At 47.2% G+C, this 17,877-nt stretch overlaps 1 protein-coding gene across 1 annotated transcript; it reads right to left on the bottom strand.

Moving 5' to 3' along the window:
* Positions 1–6,238: 6,238 nt before the first annotated feature.
* On the bottom strand, positions 6,239–17,039 carry RIT1 (Ras like without CAAX 1). The gene is made up of 5 exons (XM_044448710.1): positions 16,765–17,039; positions 13,230–13,286; positions 11,382–11,455; positions 10,538–10,729; positions 6,239–9,138 (listed from the first exon to the last, which is right to left on the bottom strand). Exons 1-5 carry the CDS (start codon positions 16,880–16,882, stop codon positions 8,908–8,910), a joined length of 672 nt encoding a protein of 223 aa, XP_044304645.1. The 5' UTR covers positions 16,883–17,039; the 3' UTR covers positions 6,239–8,907.
* Between the last annotated feature and the right edge of the window lie 838 nt (positions 17,040–17,877).

Raw genomic sequence — 17,877 nt, 5'->3', positions numbered from 1 at the left:
GGTATCCAACCCAGTGTCCTGTACACACCCTAAAAGTGAACATGTTGGCCTGGTTCAGTCGGGTTGACAATGGGTAGCATTGTGACTCACCCACTTCCATGTGGCTCAACAAGCCAGAAATCCATTTCCGGACCGTTCGCAGTGATGTCTGAACCTGGCACCCTGGGTTGGCAAGGGAGACACAACCTAGCGCTTTAACTGATGCCTCACTGTTGGGTTAAAAGTCTAGCTTATTTTTCCCATGACAACCCAAGGACTCAGGCTTGTACGTCATGCCAGTGATGCAGAAATGAAGCGTTCCTGGGTTGTTCAGCATACGGGAAGAAAAGTGAAAGCCAGCAAGCCCTCAGAGAGGGCAAGCAGCCTCGGTTAACGCAACCCATTGGGTAGGCATCAAGTTTGAAGTGGGTCGTGACCAGACGGCACCAGACGCTTGCCAGCATGGTAGAGAACAAGGCAGAAGCACCCTGCTTCTGACATAGGTGAGACCTCTTAAGGAGGGGTGGGCAGATGGTAGACCTGGGGCTCAACAGGGGTCCTTCCCTGAACCCCGGACTTTGCTTTCCAAACACCCCCCCTCACCCTCTTAATGGTGCACCACGACCATGTGCCACAAGTTGTGGGCCAAAGAGATCCGGGATTGCAACCCTTTTCTCACAGGGCTGGTGAAGTGGTGATACCCAAGGGTTCCCATCAGCCACAGCCAGGATTCAAGGATGACAGGAGCTGTACTCCAACTGATGCTGGAAGGCCACGGACTCCCCATGCTGCCTTAGAGAGGAGACGGCAGGGGAGGCGCTTGTCACCTCCCAAGCTGCAGGAGAAGCCAGCGCTTCTGTGGGGCTCCACCACCGCTCGCTGTGGAGTCTCTGCAAGCTCAGGGGCTACGTGGCCAGCACTCCCATCTTTTGCCCGTCTCAAGAGATCCAGCCACCGAGGGGCTCTGTGAAGCCTTGATGGCATGCAGAACGTCGTGCTGGCCACGTGGTCCTGCCTTCGCTTCTGAATGGGAGAATCACGGCCCCTTCCTTGCCAAGCCAAGCCAAGCCAAGCCAAGCCTGTGCAAAAGCCGGCATTCCGGCCATGGGCCTGGCACCCCATGCCCTCAAGTCAGCCTTCCCCAAATGGGAGCCTTCCAAAGCACCGTTGGACTATCACTCCCAGCTTCTCGGACCATCGGCCCTCTTGCTGAGGCTGATGGGTGCCGGGAGCCCAAGACAACTGACTGGGGAAGCCTCCCTTGTCATCTGAGCTATCCAGTTCTCTACAGGACCAGCCCTCCCGAGTGAGGCAGCTTCCTCAGGCAGATGGTGCTAAGGGTTGTCATGCAGCAGAGATGTCAGGGAGGGGTGGCAGGGATGTGGAGGAGAGCTGTGTCGCGTCTCCCCAGGCTGAGCCTGCTGCCCTCTGGAGACGTCCCACTAGCATCATCAAAGTAGGATTCAACTGCTACTCCAGTGAGCTTCCGTGCTCGGGAATCTGAGGAGCCCCGTCTTGCCCTCGTCTCTCCAGATGATTAGGGTTCAGCATCTATCAGATCAAAAGCTCATGAAATTCCCCCTTTTTCCTTTCAGTGCAAACGCAATACATTTCCAATGGCTCAAATAATTTCTCCTTCCTCCCACCACAAAGAGGAAAAAAATATATATGAAGTTGTTGTCAAGGAAACTTGCTCAGGGTTAAATAGACTTCGGCTTATTGCAGGGGAGGGCGACCTGTGGCTTTCCAGATATTATTGGGATTTCAATTCCCCTTAGTCCCAGTTGGCATGGCCAGGAATGATGGGAGTTGTAATCTGACAACACCTGGAGGGCCACTGGTTCTCCACCCAAGGCTTGTTGGGCATATGAGAACAGTACCATTACTCCTCGGAATAATGGGAAAATAAAGAGGGTCAGATAACTTTTTTAAAAATATATATGTGTGTGTGTTTGTAAAACTGATCATTCGTGACAGCTGCCTCACCGTGAACTCTCCCAAATATGGATAATTTTTTGGTTGAGTTTGTTTCCTTTTCTTTTCACCTTGTGTCTATTGTAAAATAATAAAAAAACTAAACAAAAACAAAAAACAACTTGGGCAAGTTACAACTTTGTGTCAAAACAAAAAAGTGTAAGAAAACAAGATTAACTCGAACTGTGTACAACTGCATAACGCTGTAATGCTACCCTAACAAATATGTAATGCTATCTGTAATGTCAAGATTGTTTTAACGCACATTGAGCGTTCAAATAAAGATGGAGTCACTTTAAATTTAGTTACCCAACACAGAGTTGGTTTTGATCTTGCAAGAAACAGATGTGCAGTTTTATCCTCCAAGGATCCTGAGATCTGTGCTCTCTTCATGCCCTGCATACCTTACGAAGGAAATTGTTGAAGGTGAAAGAATGATGGAGAGCAAGATGGAAGAAAGGGAAGGTGCACCTGGAGGGTAGTTATGTACAAAACGCAGGGCAAGGCCCAGGCCAGAGCAGGGCTTCCCTCCGACAGCTGGAAAACTCCGTGGAAACTGATGTGCTGCTAAGCCACTGTAAAGCTTTCAGCAGCAGGGATGTGGGACCATGAGACACAAGGTCAGGCACCCAACTAAGAGTTTCAAGAGGAACTTGGGAAAAGCCGTTACCCGCAACATTGCTCTCGAAAGTGCACTAGAGACGCCACAGGAAGTACCAGGGACAGTATCTGGGGAGAATGAGGGTGCCCTGGACACTCACCTCTATTTCCGTGGGGAGAGGCCAGAGGCAGAGAGCCCCCCAAGGAGAACGGAAGTGTTCCAGCAATGCCCGAGTGCTTCACACAATGCAAGACGCTTTGCTGTTGAAGTGCGTTGCATTTCCCAAGAGTACGCGGGTGTGTGCTACAGTAATCACCAAGGCACAGCTGAGGAGCCCCAGTCCAGACCCGAGCATCTTGCTAGAAGGGTCAGGCAGGGGCCAGGAGATGGAGTAGCCCTCAGCACAACTCGGGCACTGCAACTCAGAGGAGTCAACAATGGACTAGAAAGTGGGACAGTCCATCGTACCCCGTTAGCTAATTCTCCTCCTCCTCCTCTCAATTTTATCCTCACAACAACCTCCCTGTAAGGTAGGTTGGGCTAAGGGCCTGTAACTGGTCCAAAGCTGCCCAGTTAGCTCCATGGCGAAGTGGGGACTAGTACCCAGATTGCCTGAGTCTCAGTGCCACGATTTTAACCACTACACCACACTGACTCATTTAATGCGCTCCCCAGAGAGGTCTGCCTGGCGCCGTCGTTATTTGTTTTTCGGCGCCAGGCAAAGACCTTTTTATTTAAGCAACATTTTAAATGTTAATACCACTGAATTTTATCTGGCCAGGGCGGCTTATTTTATAATGTGTGTTTTAAATTATTATGATTATTTTATATGTATATTTTAACTTATTGGTTTTATTTATTGTTGTAAGCCGCCCCGAGGCTTCGGCGAATGGGGCGGCATAAAAATGTTTTAATAAATAAATAAATAAATAAATTGCAGTGCCTAGAGAAACTCCATTAAGAATGGAGACACAATCCCAAAAGGGTGGTTTAAACCAGAAAGAGGAGAGGAGAGGAGAGGAGAGGAGAGGATCTCTCCAACCATTAAAATGGCAAATGAGGCTTCAAGCAAGCAATCGAAAAGAAAAGGCTGCCAGGACACAAAACCCCTCCTTAGTTTCATGTTGACCTCTAGCTGACTGGGAAAGCCATCTTGGCGCTGCAGGGGGTCTCACAATGAAAATGTCACCCCACTGTGCAGCTGGTGTGAAAAAGCAAGTGCAGGGCTGGTTATCATTCAAAAGGGAATAAAAAAAGAAAACTTCCTTTATGCAACTTTTGGTACAAGCACACGTGCTTACAATAGTGTGCAAAGCTCTGCAAAGTCCTGCCTCTGCAATGACATCCAAAATGGCATTGCAGAGGCAGGAAGGGCAACCAAAGTGATCAAGGGGCTGGAGCAATTTCAATATAAGGAAAGACAGTTTGGGCCCCTTCAGCTTGGGAAAAATGGTGTAATGGGGAGATACAACACAGGAAAACAAAATGCACGTTCCCCTTTCTCAGTGACACTCCATGACAGGAGATTTGGGAAAGACAAGAGGTGTTTTTCCACTATGCACGGTGCAATTCCAGAAGCCGAGATGTCGCGATTATTGCCAACCGGGGCAGGTCTGAGGGAGAACAAATTCAGACAGATGGCTATCAATGGTTATGAGTCACAATGGTGATCGGAGGCAGATGCCTTTCAAAGCCAGTTGCTGGGAAACATGAGTGGGAGGAGGGAGCTGCCGGGCTCAGTCTGCTTCCGGTCTTCCTAGTGGAGCATTTGTTGGGCCACTGTGAGGACGGAACGCCGGACTGGAGAGGCCTTCAGTGTGAACACACGCGGCTTCTATGTTCTTCCCCCACCGCAAACACAGCAAAGGAGCAGCCCTTTTCCGGGCAGAACGGGGAGAGTGCGAGGGCAAACGTCCTCTCGCACTCACCTTTCTATCGCAAGGCCTGCTGGAGATCTCTGCACCTCTCCTGCTATTCACCCCTACGGCCACGCAAAATTTTGCAAGATTTCAAGCTGGGGAATTCTTTGCTATTCAGTGGAAGGGGAAGCCACCTAGCGGCAGCTGCCTCACACCCAGAGCTCTCTCCTGTGTCATGTATGTACACGGGTTGCGCAGGCTCACTTGGAAGGCATTACCTCACCCTCTTTCCTGTTCCATTTGCCTGCTGTGACAACAGGCACCAAACTCTTGGTGGCAGACGAATCCCCGTTTTTCTTCTCTGGAGGGAGGGACATAAAACTGTTTTCAACTCTGGAGAGAAATTGTAAAGGTTTTCAAGAGCTGCCGGAGGGAGAATACAGGATCCAAAGTGCTTTGCTGTACTATTCTGTGACAGCAAATGAATTAAAATGAAAACCACGAGTCTTGTGTTAATTGGTCTACCCAATGCCAGGATACTTGCCTTTATCAGCAAGAACTGGTTTGTTAACGGCCACTATTAATAATGTGATTGCTAATCCCTGTTTTTTTGTATTTTATTTCTCTCTGACCAGTTTACTCCCTCACACACATCCAAAGTCAAGTACATATAAACACCCCGCCTGCAATTCAGAATACTTTATCTGATACATGAACTGCAGTTCATGAAACCTTAGACATAGAAGGGTCCTGTCTTGAGACCCTTGATATTGGATACGATCTAAATGTGTTAAATGGAAAAATAAAATCTATTTGTCTATAGAGATCCAACTTCTCTTACCTTGGTGTTTTTAACCTGTGTTTTTAATTGAAATTCCAGTAAATGTGTTTGTGTGTTTCAATTCAAATTCCTTTGCAGTCAACTGATACTGGGGAATAAACTTTAAGAAATGTACCAGGGCCTGTTACAGACAAAACCATTATCCCTGTGATATCTAGCCAATACTAGTTTAGGCTGTTTATGTCCTTTATATTTCCCTGCCAAGGGCACCATCTAGAATGTAAACAAACTCGCACGTGTGTCATCAAAACCAGAGTACTCCCAGTGCTGAACTGTGAAGGTAAGGTCAAACACAGAAGCACCATTGGTGGCTGGAGTTTTGAAGATCGATCAAGCAAGCCTGCCTGTTCAGGTGCTACCAAGCAGTGTGGCTTAAGAGAAATAAAGGGTGTGTTAATTCAGAGATAAGATGAGAAAACTCGATATTCTGCTAGTGCAGCTTTCTCACCTTGTGTTCCCCAGATGCTTTAGACTAGCACATCATCACCCCCAGCTAACATTTAATGGCTGACCACATCTGTTGGATACCTGTTTAGGGAAGGCTGTATTAGTGGAATAGAAGGTCTATTGATATAATGCAAATCTTTTGCTTCTCTCCCTGAATTGCCATCCATGTGAGACACCCAGTTAAAAGATGAAAATGAATTATCAATAAGCTGGCAGAATAATGCACAGTGTGGACAGGTAAGATGAAAACAAAGGCAAATGGACTCCGACTCGGAGGTGTGTATGTGTGGGTAGAAGAGCAAGCCACTGCAAATGAAACTTCATTATATTGTGAACACAAGGATGACAAAGGTTAAGATTCCCAAATATTTCACAACGTTGTGCTTGGTGGACTTTAACCATCGCTATTTTAAAAAACGCAACTCCCACTTTCAGCCCTTAATTTAACAGCACATATTCCACTCCCCCCGTGCCATTTCTGCTCAAGGATCAATGTAAATGGATCACAATTTTAGGTATTAAGGAAAAGCAGAGGCCTTTAAAAACTAATTATTTATTATATTGAATACAATCTGCATTTGTTGTGTTCAAATGTATAAGTGAAACAGAATTGTGACCACAGGAAAGTGCTTACTATTCAGATGTCATTGGGATGAGAGGGGCTCACACATAGCACCACACAACACTGAATTCTGCAGAAGCATGAATTTAAGGCACAACCGTTTGCCCTTTCCCAAAATGGCAGGTGTCTAGCTTCACCCAGTTAAGCTGCAGGTTCGGAATCAATTGCAATCATTACCCTTTTGTTTCAAGTAATCTTGACTTGAAGATGAGAGAGCTTGAACATTAAAGCAAATTATTTCTCTTTTCTTGCCCAACCGTCCCCTGAACTACCCCAGCCTTCCCGGACCTGGGGGCTTCCAATGTTCTCACCTACACTTCTGCGCACTCCTGACAGTTGTTTGGGTCTGACAGGAAAACATCTGCAGGGGAAGGCTGAACTAAAATATTCATATATTTGTTATTTATCCACCAGATTCCAACAGTATTTAATCCAACACTAATCAAAACACATTAAATTATACTTTTAATCTGCTCCTAGATTAGTAGGTAGGGAATGTAAGCCAGCCCTGTTCATTAAGTTAATTCACTAATATAAATACACCATATATTGCTACAGTCAATAGAATACATTCAAAATCTTTCTTGCTAAATGGAATGTGATTCTCCCATCACCAGCTGATGCTCAGAAGAGTCTGTAATGCTGCTAAGATATATATATTTAAAAATGCTATAATTGATACTATTTGGCATTAAAATATTAAGCCAGAAGAACTTAATAAATGCCAATATTTTATTATTGCTTGTTTAATTTTCTATGAAGTAACAAGTTTAATTATTTCTCTTTAGATGAGACAGCAAGCAGAAAAACTTGGCAGGAAATCTAAATTCTTGATGTATCCAGCTGACTGGTTTTTGTCCTAACCTTTTCCCTCTTTAAACCATCCAACTTTACTTCCCAAAAACTACCACACACTAGTATCATGGCCAACACCCAAAAAAGAATGGAGCCAGGGCTGAAACCTGCCAAGAGTTATTATGCTTAAGCCAGAGGCACTTGGCTTTCTAAAACGAAGAATTGCATATTCTTGACACCAAAATACTATTTTTTAAAGACTGGCTTGGAGATTTTGGAATGGCACCTAGGTGTCAAATTCAGACATTGTAACTTCCCAAAGCACTCCTCTTGCATGAGGAAAGTGCAGGAAAGTTGCCAGAAATGGCATGGGCTTCCCTGTCTCATTTGCTACATTTCAAGTATAGGATTGAGTCCTGAAGAGCACCTCCTCTTACCCTCCCTTGTAAGTGTTCCTCTGCACCGCAAAATGTCACATTACAAAAACCATTCCCTGACTACTGGCACCAATGCAACTGTGCACTGCTCATCGCACGTGCTCAAAGCGTGACCCACACACCTTAAACTAAACCCAAGGACTGTTCTGCAAGTATGTGCAGCTCAGTTCTGAATGAGACCCTTCATTTATCTACCTGGCCCAGCATCGTCCTCTTTGAGTACCAACGGCCCTCCAGCCACGGGGGGCATTCCCAGCCCGGCTGCCGGAAACCTTCCGCAAGGTGGGGATTCCAGCAGTGAGTCCTGGGCCTGCCCCATGCAAAATACACGCGCTGCCACCGAACGGCTCGCCGAGCATCAGAAAATCCATTTCCAGCCATGATTTCTCACTGACCACATTGCAAGAAGTGCCACTTGACCCAACCAGTCTCCAACTTCCACATTCCACCATTATTCCCAGTTCAACTGCCTCCCTATAAACCTCATTCCACAAAAGGAGACATGGGAACTTCCCAAAAGATGGCTCGTCCTGCAGTTTTCTATATACGGTATCAGGATCACAGCCTCAGGAAAGTGGTGCAAATTACATGCAGTTAATCCTTCACAATCTACTTCCCTCCCGCCACTACGCACACATGGGAGGGAAAACCAGTAACATTTTTCTGTAAAAAGTAAAACAGTATTAGAAAGTTGTGAAACAGAATCGCTTACACCTATGGAGTGTATAAGTACAGTGACAGCAGGAACTGCACACTCTTAGAAGCTGGTCTAATAGGCCACACGACTAGGCAAGATTAATCGTCAAAGGTGCACTCTGTTTCAATGGTTCGCTTGCAATATTCTGCTGCCTGCTCCCAACCCAAGAGGAACCTAACAACTGAGCAGAAAAACATGATAAAAAGATCTGACCATTTTACTGTTTTATAGCACACTCCCACAATTTGAACTCAGTTTCTAACCTTCTGAATACAAGGACACGCAAATTCAAGGGGACTGGCAACAACAAATGTCCGATCAACTCTTGACCCACCCTGAGAGGCATGAAATATGGGTGGGTGGGCAAGCAAGCTGGTTACACGTTTTGTACTTATTTGCATGGCCCTCTGGAACAGCACCTTTTGCCAAGTCTTCTTCAGCAAGAGACGTATTAATGGAAATTTGAAGGACACGCTGCAGTGCGACAAGTCTCAAGGCCAGGGTAAAACTGCTTCACTGAGGAATCTTACTCCAAATTTTTAAACACACCACAGCATTTCAATTAATACAGTCAGCAGAAACAAGCACAAGGCTCGAGGGCTGCCTTGGTTCTCTCGTGCTCCGTGCAGTTCTTTGGCTGAAGGAAGTTTTCTATTCATGTCACAGAATTCTTTTTCTTCCGGAACGGAGATTTCAGCCTTTTCCACACACTCGCTCGGGGCCTAGATTTCTTCCCCAAAGCCATGACGGCTTCCTTCTCCTTCCTCCGGATTTCACGGACAAGTGTGTGAAACACATCATCAATGTAGTAGCGAAAAGCAGCTGAAGTTTCAAAGAAAGGGCAGCCAAATTCTTGTGCCAGGGCAGAGCCTTCTTCTTTCGAGACCTTATAACAATAAAGCACATGCTGGTCAGGACAATGCGGGCCATTCCTTTCATCAACATTACCTTTGATTTTACGTGCTCCTTCAGGCTGCCTCAGAATTCCTCTCTTCACACTTCGCTCTCTGACCTCATTCTCAAAAATTAATCTTCCACTTGGTTGTTTTGTGCAATGGTTCTACCTGACCATTTCTGCTTTAGGCTGAGTCTCTCCAGACCTTTCAGATGCATGAAAGAAAATGCTGGCATATTTCTGCCTTCTTTTTGTGGTAGAAACTGTGCATCTGAGAGAGCACTCTGCTTTGGTGCGTCATGGCTAAGAAAAATGCTTGAGAACTTAAAGCGGTACCAGTTACTCCTTCTCCCTCTACCAGTCTTGATACAAGCACTGTTCTTCCTGATGCTCACATCCGCAGCTCCTCGACGTCTAAGCCCTTCAACGTGTGCGAATGTCCATCTCCAGGAACTAAGATTACCAGGAAGGGAGGCCTTATTTGCTCTTTGTCTGGCACCTTCCTGATGCAATGAGTCACATGCCATAGTATTACACACACTTGGCTCCTCTCTGCTTGTCCTGTGCATGCTACCTTCCTCATCTGTTGTGCAACATGCCTTTTTCCGTCTCTCCTCCCAGGATTTGACTTTCATTCTCACCCTGCCCCAGCACACCGATCTTCTGCCTTGTTTTCTTGCCTATACATCTGGTATCTTGATGCCTCTCTCTAATCTCACTGCTACTCAACATGATTCCTCCCAATCCAATCCAGTTAGGGGCACTTTTTCCCTAACAGCTTTCCTTCAAGCTTGCCTCCCTGCAGTTCTCCTCCTCTCCACCACTCTTGCTCATTGAGCAGTTCACAAAATGCAAGGCGAATAAAATATAACATCACGATCTTTAACCCAGAAAATGTAAAAGCAATTTAAAGCAGGTGAAAACAGGGACAATAAAATAGCAGGCTTGATTTAGACAACTGATATTAAAAGCTGCATTGGGTGACTTCAAATGCCTGGAAGGAGAAGGAAGAATTGAACCTGCTATTGAAAAGGTAACTAGGTTGAGGCCAAGTTTACCCCAAGGGGAAGAACATTTCACAATCGGGAATGAGAGACAGCCCTCTCCCTTGCTGCCTCCGTCCAAGCTTCCCTGGGAGGAGACACTGGGAAGAGGCCCTCAGCGGCTGACCGCAGTGTTCGAGTAGCTTCCTATCATTCATCTCATTCAGAAGTGTGGACAGGGAAAAGACCCAGCAGCACACCTGAAAACATGCCTGGGAGAAGGCAGCCATCTCTTCACGAGGAGTGATGTGCTTCCCTGTCAGCGTGAGCACCTGAATACCCGATCAGGCCTCTTCTGCAAACAGACAGCAGCATCTTTCGGGAAGGACATTTTAGGCATCCCTTACCTGTCTAAGCTGGGCTAGATCAGACTTGTTCCCCACGAGGACAACTGGAGTCTCATCCGTCCGCCGAACACGGTAAATAAGCTGCTTGAACTCACGCACTTCATGGAAGCTTCGGCGGTCCGTGATTGAGTAACAGATGATGAATCCTTCACCTGCCCTCATGTACTGGTCCCTCATGGCAGTAAATTCGGCCTAGAAAGGGGGGAAATGAAGGATCTCAGTTCCTGGGTAAGCAGAGCACGTGTCTGTCCCTGCAGCAAACAGCCAGCTACCTTGTAGTGCTATCAGCATGCTTCTAGTCACCAGGCAGTATGTTGTTGTCCTCCTCGTTTCATTTTTATGCTGCCTATAGCCAAAGTCTGGTTTACAACCAAGTATGAAAACAACACATCAAACGATATAACTATACAAACAGGGCAAACTAACCACAGTGTGTAATAGCCAACGCCACTGCAAAAGGCTGTTCGCTGTTTACAGAGCCAGCTAGTGCCAGAGAGGCAGAGCTATGAATCAGCAAGTCAGAGCTTTGAACCTCAGCCCCGCCACGCATTCATTAGGAGGGGCAGGAAACTCTCCTCCACGCCACCTGCAGTACTAGGACGACGCTGACGTGCCCCCAGGATCGTCTGAATGCAGACTTGCCCAACCTGGGATCCTCCAGACATGCTGAACTTTGGCTCTCATTAAGCCCCAGCCAGCCGGGCCAAGGAGCAGGAGTTGCCGTCCAAAGCAGTCAGAGGGCAGCAGGTTAACGAGCAGCACTTCAAGGATCACACCGAGATAATGCAAGTGCAGCGCTCGCTACAGAAAACAAAAGAGCACGAAAGGAAATGCTGCTGCGTACCTGGCCTGCCGTGTCCAAGATATCCAGATTAGCAGGTTCATCATCAATCCTTATTCGCATTTTGTAAGCATCCTCTAGAGAGAGAGAGAGACAAAAACACAGAGGCTTAATAGAGCCCAGTCCACTGATGCATCGACATGTAAAGGATAACCCTTCAAATAACGTCACAACAAAGATATACACAATTACTGCATAAATCAGAGATGGACTTGTGGTTTTATAGAAATGATACTTTCCTAACACAGGAAGGTAAATTTTCGTCAGTTCATATTAACACTGATGTAAATAACTGAGGATAGCATCTACCGCTCACAAGTCGTTCCTGAACAGAACAAATGGCACACTACGAAAGTTGCAAGTTCATAATTAAAAACATGTTTATTTCATTTTCAATTATGCATTCAGAAGGCTGAAGTGTCCCATTAGTCTTTGCTGCCTTTAGTCCTGGAAACAGCCTTCTGTTTCACGGCTGCTTCTGGGGAAGGGGCAGGCACTAATATTCCTACTTGCCAGGTATTAGTGCTTCCATGGAGTCTTTGTTTTTATTCCGCTGCATTTAGTCTTGGACCATGGTGTGAGCAGCTTGAGCAGGTCCTTTCAACAGAAGGGGACCGACCACAAGCCCTGCTTCCAAAGCAACCTTCAGCACTGAAAGAGAAAGCTGGTTTTGCTTCCTCGTGAACCACTTTGCCAGAGCACAAATGAAGCACCATATCCCACCCTCACAGCACATCATGGTAGTGAACGAGATTTGTGGCAGCACAGGCTCACACAGCCATTGGAAGGGTGAACTCAAAAGCGAGAGGTCACACCAAGGACAGGAAATGAAAGTGGAGAAGCAGGAGCCTTTGGGGTGGGAAGGAAAAAGGAACAGGGAAGACAGACACAAGACCTAGAACAACCCGCCCCAACAAGCTATCCTCCTGATATTCTGGACTTCAACTCCTAGCCGGCACAGTTAATGGCCAGGAATTCTGGGAGCGGTTGTCCAGAACACATGGAAGTTGCAAGGTGGGAGAAAAGGAGTCTATCCAAGGTACAAAGGGGGAATATGTTGATTTGCCCAGGCAACCAGGGGAGTCACCAGTACCATGAAAGAAACACAACAGATCAGCCTTCCCTAGTCTCCTGCTCTCCAGTGCTTGGGCCACAATTCTCATCACCCCAGCTAGCACGGTCTGAGTGGCGGTCCCGCTCCTCTGGGGAACATCAGCTCAAGGAAGGCTGCTGCGGGCACATCTTAAGGCACGAGCACACAGAAATATGATTTTGGTGGCCTAATAAAAAATCCAGGGATAGCTGTTTTCCCTGACAGGAAGCATATGCCAACAGATTACTCATTACAACTCAGGAAAGTGACATAATGTGAAAACAATGCGGGCTGGCTGCATTTCACATCAGGCACAAGCTACTGCTCAGTCAGAAAGCACATGTACAGGGGCCTTGGTCCAATACTCTGCATTTCCATTTTAAAAGACCACAGCTAGGAAAGAGTGGAGCGAGGCAAGACGTCTGTCTGAATCACTGAAAAACTGCCGAGGTCCCGTTCACATACTTTTGGAGGAGCAGGGGTGGCAGTATTCCTCAGGGATGGGATGAGCAGCAATTCACATAAAAAAACCCCAACCAATCAAACAAGGTGACAATTCTTCCAACTGAAACTAGCTATTGTTGGTAAGCCACTCACATTAGCTTAAAATACGCAGTGAAGCAAAGCAGATAGGACATGAAAAGTCTTCTCCGCCTCAAGATTACTGAGACTTCCAAATTTGGGGGTCCTACCAAACTCCACAATCATGTGCAGCCTACATATCACTGGAAGAAAGAGGAAGCAACAGGCGCACTCACCAATAGTGGGGTCATGATCTTCTGGGAAACGATGACTGATGAACTGCATGGTCATGGCTAAAAGGAAGATAGAGGCATATTAGCGCTGCACCAAATAGAAAGGTCAGGGTTGCCTGCCGTCATGGGACGTTGCATATGCTACTGGGAGTACCCTTTGAGAAAGGATATTTTGCAAGTGTGATCAGACTGGGTGCCTGGTATAGAATGCACTTCACCAGCTTTTTAAATTTTATAATGCCCTCCTGGTTTGCACTCCATTTCCAAGCATAGCTGAAAACACTGATATTTATCTTTAAAGCACTAAATGACTCACAACCAGGGCAAGCAAAAACAAATTGAGAGATAAAACACAGAAGCAGAACAACGCATCTCCCCATGGGAGGGGAAGGGACAGGTCACGGCCACAGAGGGAAGCCCTCCATTAGCAACCACTCAAACAGAGGAACACTGAAGCAGGACAGGAGACAGTGTCCCACAAGGGCAACCCAGTGCCCCTCCCCTTGCATAAACATGACAACAATCCGAAGTGCAAGACTAAGAACAACTCTCTGAAAGGCAGGGCATTCACAAGACTGCACCCGAGAAAGGCACTTTTCCTGACACGGCCGTGTACTCCAGGGGCCTCCGCCTCAATTACCACAGCAGAATTTTCCTCATTTCATCCATGAAGAACTTAGTTCTCATAATTCTCCTCCCTGCTTTCAGGGCTACAGAAAGTCACCTGCGTGCCTAAAGTATTGTCGCTGGCTCCCTAGAAATCTGGGGTTTTCTTTTCCAAATCCACCCTCAAAGTGTGCATCTCACTCTTTACATGGGATGGTGATCTCCTTGAGGCCGCCACCTGGTCAATTTTCTGCCATTCTGAAATGATTCCTTCCTCCTCCTCCTCTCTGTACCATCCCCCTGCTGTTATTCCCATATTCTTACCAATGCTCCAAATATTTACCTGAAAGAAAACCTCCCCCTTCATTTCCATAATCCTATTTCTGTATTCCATTAAGCCCCACCCCTTCTATTCTAATAGCCAAGTTCTCCCAGGGAGAGGTCTTTCCAGCCAAAGCAGCTTGGCTGTCTGGATCATCCTGCCAAGTTTGAAGGGATATTTTCCCTCTACATTAGCTCCAGATGGGTGGCAAAGTGAGTCATTTGTATGGGATCATTTGCTGCATGCAAGACAAGTCCTCTTGGATCAGACTAGAAATCCAGCATACTATTATTTCCAACAACAACTAGACAATCCTCTGGGAAACCCACACGTACAGCACAAAGATGATCGCCAAATACTGTTTGCCTACTAGTCCCTTCTATTAGCTCAGTTTACCACAAAGGTACTTTTTTATCACTACTGGCCAGATCAGAGTAAAGGTTTCACCCAGTTAATCCAGCATCCTGTTTCCCAGAGTGTCTGGCCAGATGCTTCCAGGAAGCAGTGAGCACAGAGGCAAAAGCTCTCCTCTACTGTTGTCCCAGTTTTTTGTAGTCTGAGCTAGACCCCCCTTTGAAGGAGGCGGCACCATTTAGCTAAGCTGAGCTAACTTCATATCCGACTGAGACAGACCCACTCCTTCTCCATGTATTTTCCTAGTGCTTTTTAAAATCACTGCACAATTGTAGGGGTGGTGATGTTTCTAATTTAAATTTAATCAACTTCCTGTATTCCCCACCCCCACCCCTTTTGCTAAATATAACATTAGGTTACTTGCTTTTTTGTTATTCTTAAGTGATATTTGAGAGCCATTATGGTGAAAAGCAGTATACAAATCTTGTTAATACATTTTAATAAACTTCCTTCCTTGGAGACCCACCGTTAGTTAGACAGAGCACAGGACTGGGCAAGATTTCCCATCTTTCCAATTACGAGAACTCAAAGCTGCTTTCAAAAGTTAAAGTACACCACAAAAATAAAACGATCCTTGATATTCTTGCTCACAAGATACTCTTTAAGTAGCAGCATTGAAAATGCATGGTGAAAAAGCAGAGCAGTCATCATTCACTGCACTGGTGGCAGGGAATTCAAATTAGAACCATCCCAAACAGTCTTGTAACACTGTAAGGACTAGCACAGTCTTCACCAACCTGAATTAATTTAACTGAATGGTCAAAGGTTGGGGAAGGCTGGCATTAACAAGTAACTTTCATTAACAAGTGCCCACTTCACCAGATACATGACTCCCATAATGCCCCAGCCAGCCATGTCCCAAAACATGCTAAGCATGCTGAGTGGCTTATCATATCCAATTACAAAATTCTAATACAAAAAACAAATACCACAATAAATCTGTTTTCTTTATGGCGCCACAAAAGTACTTAGTATTTGTAAAGCATTAACAGTGCAAGGCCATATTTACTCAAGCAACCCACACTGAAATCAATAAGGCTTACTCCCAAGATGACAGCCCAAGTGTTCAAAGCACTTCACATGCATCCATTACTCAAGCCATAAATGTCTAAAAACATTTAAATACTTAAAAAAAAAAAAAACCAGGACAAAATACCCTGCATGATTAATCACTTGCATTGCACAGGGGGAGCTAAAGAGAGAACGGCTTACCTCACGTCATTGACTGAGCTTGTAACAGAGGCAAGATATAAACCAGGGCTGGTCTGATGCTTAGCTGAGGTTGCATTCCTATATACACCCAAGGAAAGTCCCTGTGCACTCAACAGGACTTACTTCTGAGTAAACGTGAATAAAGCGCATTCTTAGCCACTCTGTTAGATCAGCCCACTGCAACTGCTTCAGGCTAAAACAGCTGCCTCTCAAGCTGGAGACAATCAAGTGTTATGGACTTTGATTTCCCCCAGCTCAGCCAACACAACTTGATCAAAGCTATCACTTGATAGAGCTGTCCCTCTGGAACCCATTAGTCTCCAAACATACATTACAGGCCACACACCGTACTTGGACATATGCGCATTATTATTGCAACTAATACACCAAACCATTCATTAGCTTCTAAGGTATTGTGCACGTACATTGAACGTCATATGTGCACACGTGTGCAGGTAAGCATATGAGTACACGCAGATGTATGGGACCATTATCAGGTTGCCGTAACGTATTCCCTGCTTCTGAGGATATTCTGCACAAACACTACAGGCTCATAAACACGAACTGAAACGGTGGCCTCCAAGATTAGCCCCTCTCAGCAACGCCACTGAAATAAACGGGGCTCGAATGAGTTATCCCGCATGCACACAAGATGAGAAACACGAAATAATTGACGCCTGGTCTTTACACACATTCACTCGCAGGTGCATAACGCGCAGAGAGACGGAGGGTGCGCGCTTTGGCGGTGCAAAAATGAAACAAACTGGCACAGGTCAGAGGAGGAGAGGGTGCTGTCAAGCCTCGCGTGCGTGTCCGACCGACGGCACACACGGGACACGACAGCCTGGGGCCGAGAGGCATGACAGCAGCCTCTGCGGGCGGCTTCGCTGTAAATGCGGGTCGCGGTCTCCTCCTCGCCTACACGAAAGCAGAGCCCGCCCGGCCACGAGCGCCCCCCCCCGGCCGCCCCCCGGCCCGACCTACCGCTTTTGCCGACGCCGCCGGCGCCCAGCATGACCAGCTTGTACTCCCGCGGCTGAGGCGGCGGGTGCGCGGGCGGCGGCACGGCCGCGACCCCGGCGGGCGGCCCCCGCGAGTCCATGGCGCAGAGCCCGTCCCGTGCAGCGGCCCCGGCGGCTCTCTCCGCACGCGGCCTCCTCGGGAGCGCGGCGAAAACGGCTACTGCGGCGCCGGCGGCCCTCGCGCCCCTTCTCGGCGCCGCCGCCTCCGCCGCTGTCGCTCCTGCTTCGGCTTCCTCATCTTCCCGCCCACCTCGCACAAAATGGCGCCGGCGCGGCCCAGCGCCAACCGCCGCTCCGAGGAGGGGGAGGAGCCGCCGCTCCCCCCGCCCCGACCCCGCCCACCTGGGACGAAATGGGCGGGGACACGGCGGCCCCGCCCCTTCCTCCGAATCCCTCCATTCCCGGCGGCGACGCAGTCACCCAAAGAGGTGGTCGTAAAGTGGGGCCCGCCGAGGCCAGGGCAGCACTTCGGGTTCCCAGGCGGAGGGGCAGTGGGGAGCCCGGCAACTGGAGAAGGGGAGGCAGCCACGCAACCACTCAGAATCTGCTCAGGAGGGCTGGAAAGCCCTTTAACAGAGTTTTTCAGGCAGTGCTAGAGCACTGCTGGGTACAGGAGTCTTGTCATGGTAGGCATGTCATGAGCAGAGCCAGGGGTCAGACTAGATGGACCCGGGGACCCTTTCTTACTCGCGAGGTTTCTGTGCTTCTATGTCATACTAGTGAACTTTAGTTAGCATTGGTTTTTCTTTCAGTTTTCCTGGTTTGTATCTAAAACCAACCGAGAGTAAGGTGTGTATACAGGTTGTTATAGAATCAGAGTTATGAACTAACTCTGCACGATGATTTAAACTATGGGTTATTAATCAGGAACAACCCAGAGTTCATAACCCGACAAATCAACTATGGGTTCTGTTGGCTGTTCATAGTTAGCAACCCAAGATTCAAACAAGTCATATATACAAGACATGACTGTACAAAGTGTAACAGCTGCTAAGTTCAGGCATGCAAAATACTAGAAGTCGTTTGAAATCCCAGATTTGGAAGGAAGCAAAGCTAAGGGACTTTAGAATAGCCA

The sequence above is a fragment of the Varanus komodoensis genome, unplaced genomic scaffold, assembly GCF_004798865.1.
Source record: "Varanus komodoensis strain SLA01 unplaced genomic scaffold, ASM479886v1 scaffold55, whole genome shotgun sequence".
NCBI classification, from domain to species: Eukaryota; Metazoa; Chordata; class Lepidosauria; order Squamata; family Varanidae; genus Varanus; species Varanus komodoensis.
The sequence above is the reverse complement of the archived record's forward strand: the minus strand, read 5'-3'. Positions and strand labels throughout refer to the sequence as shown.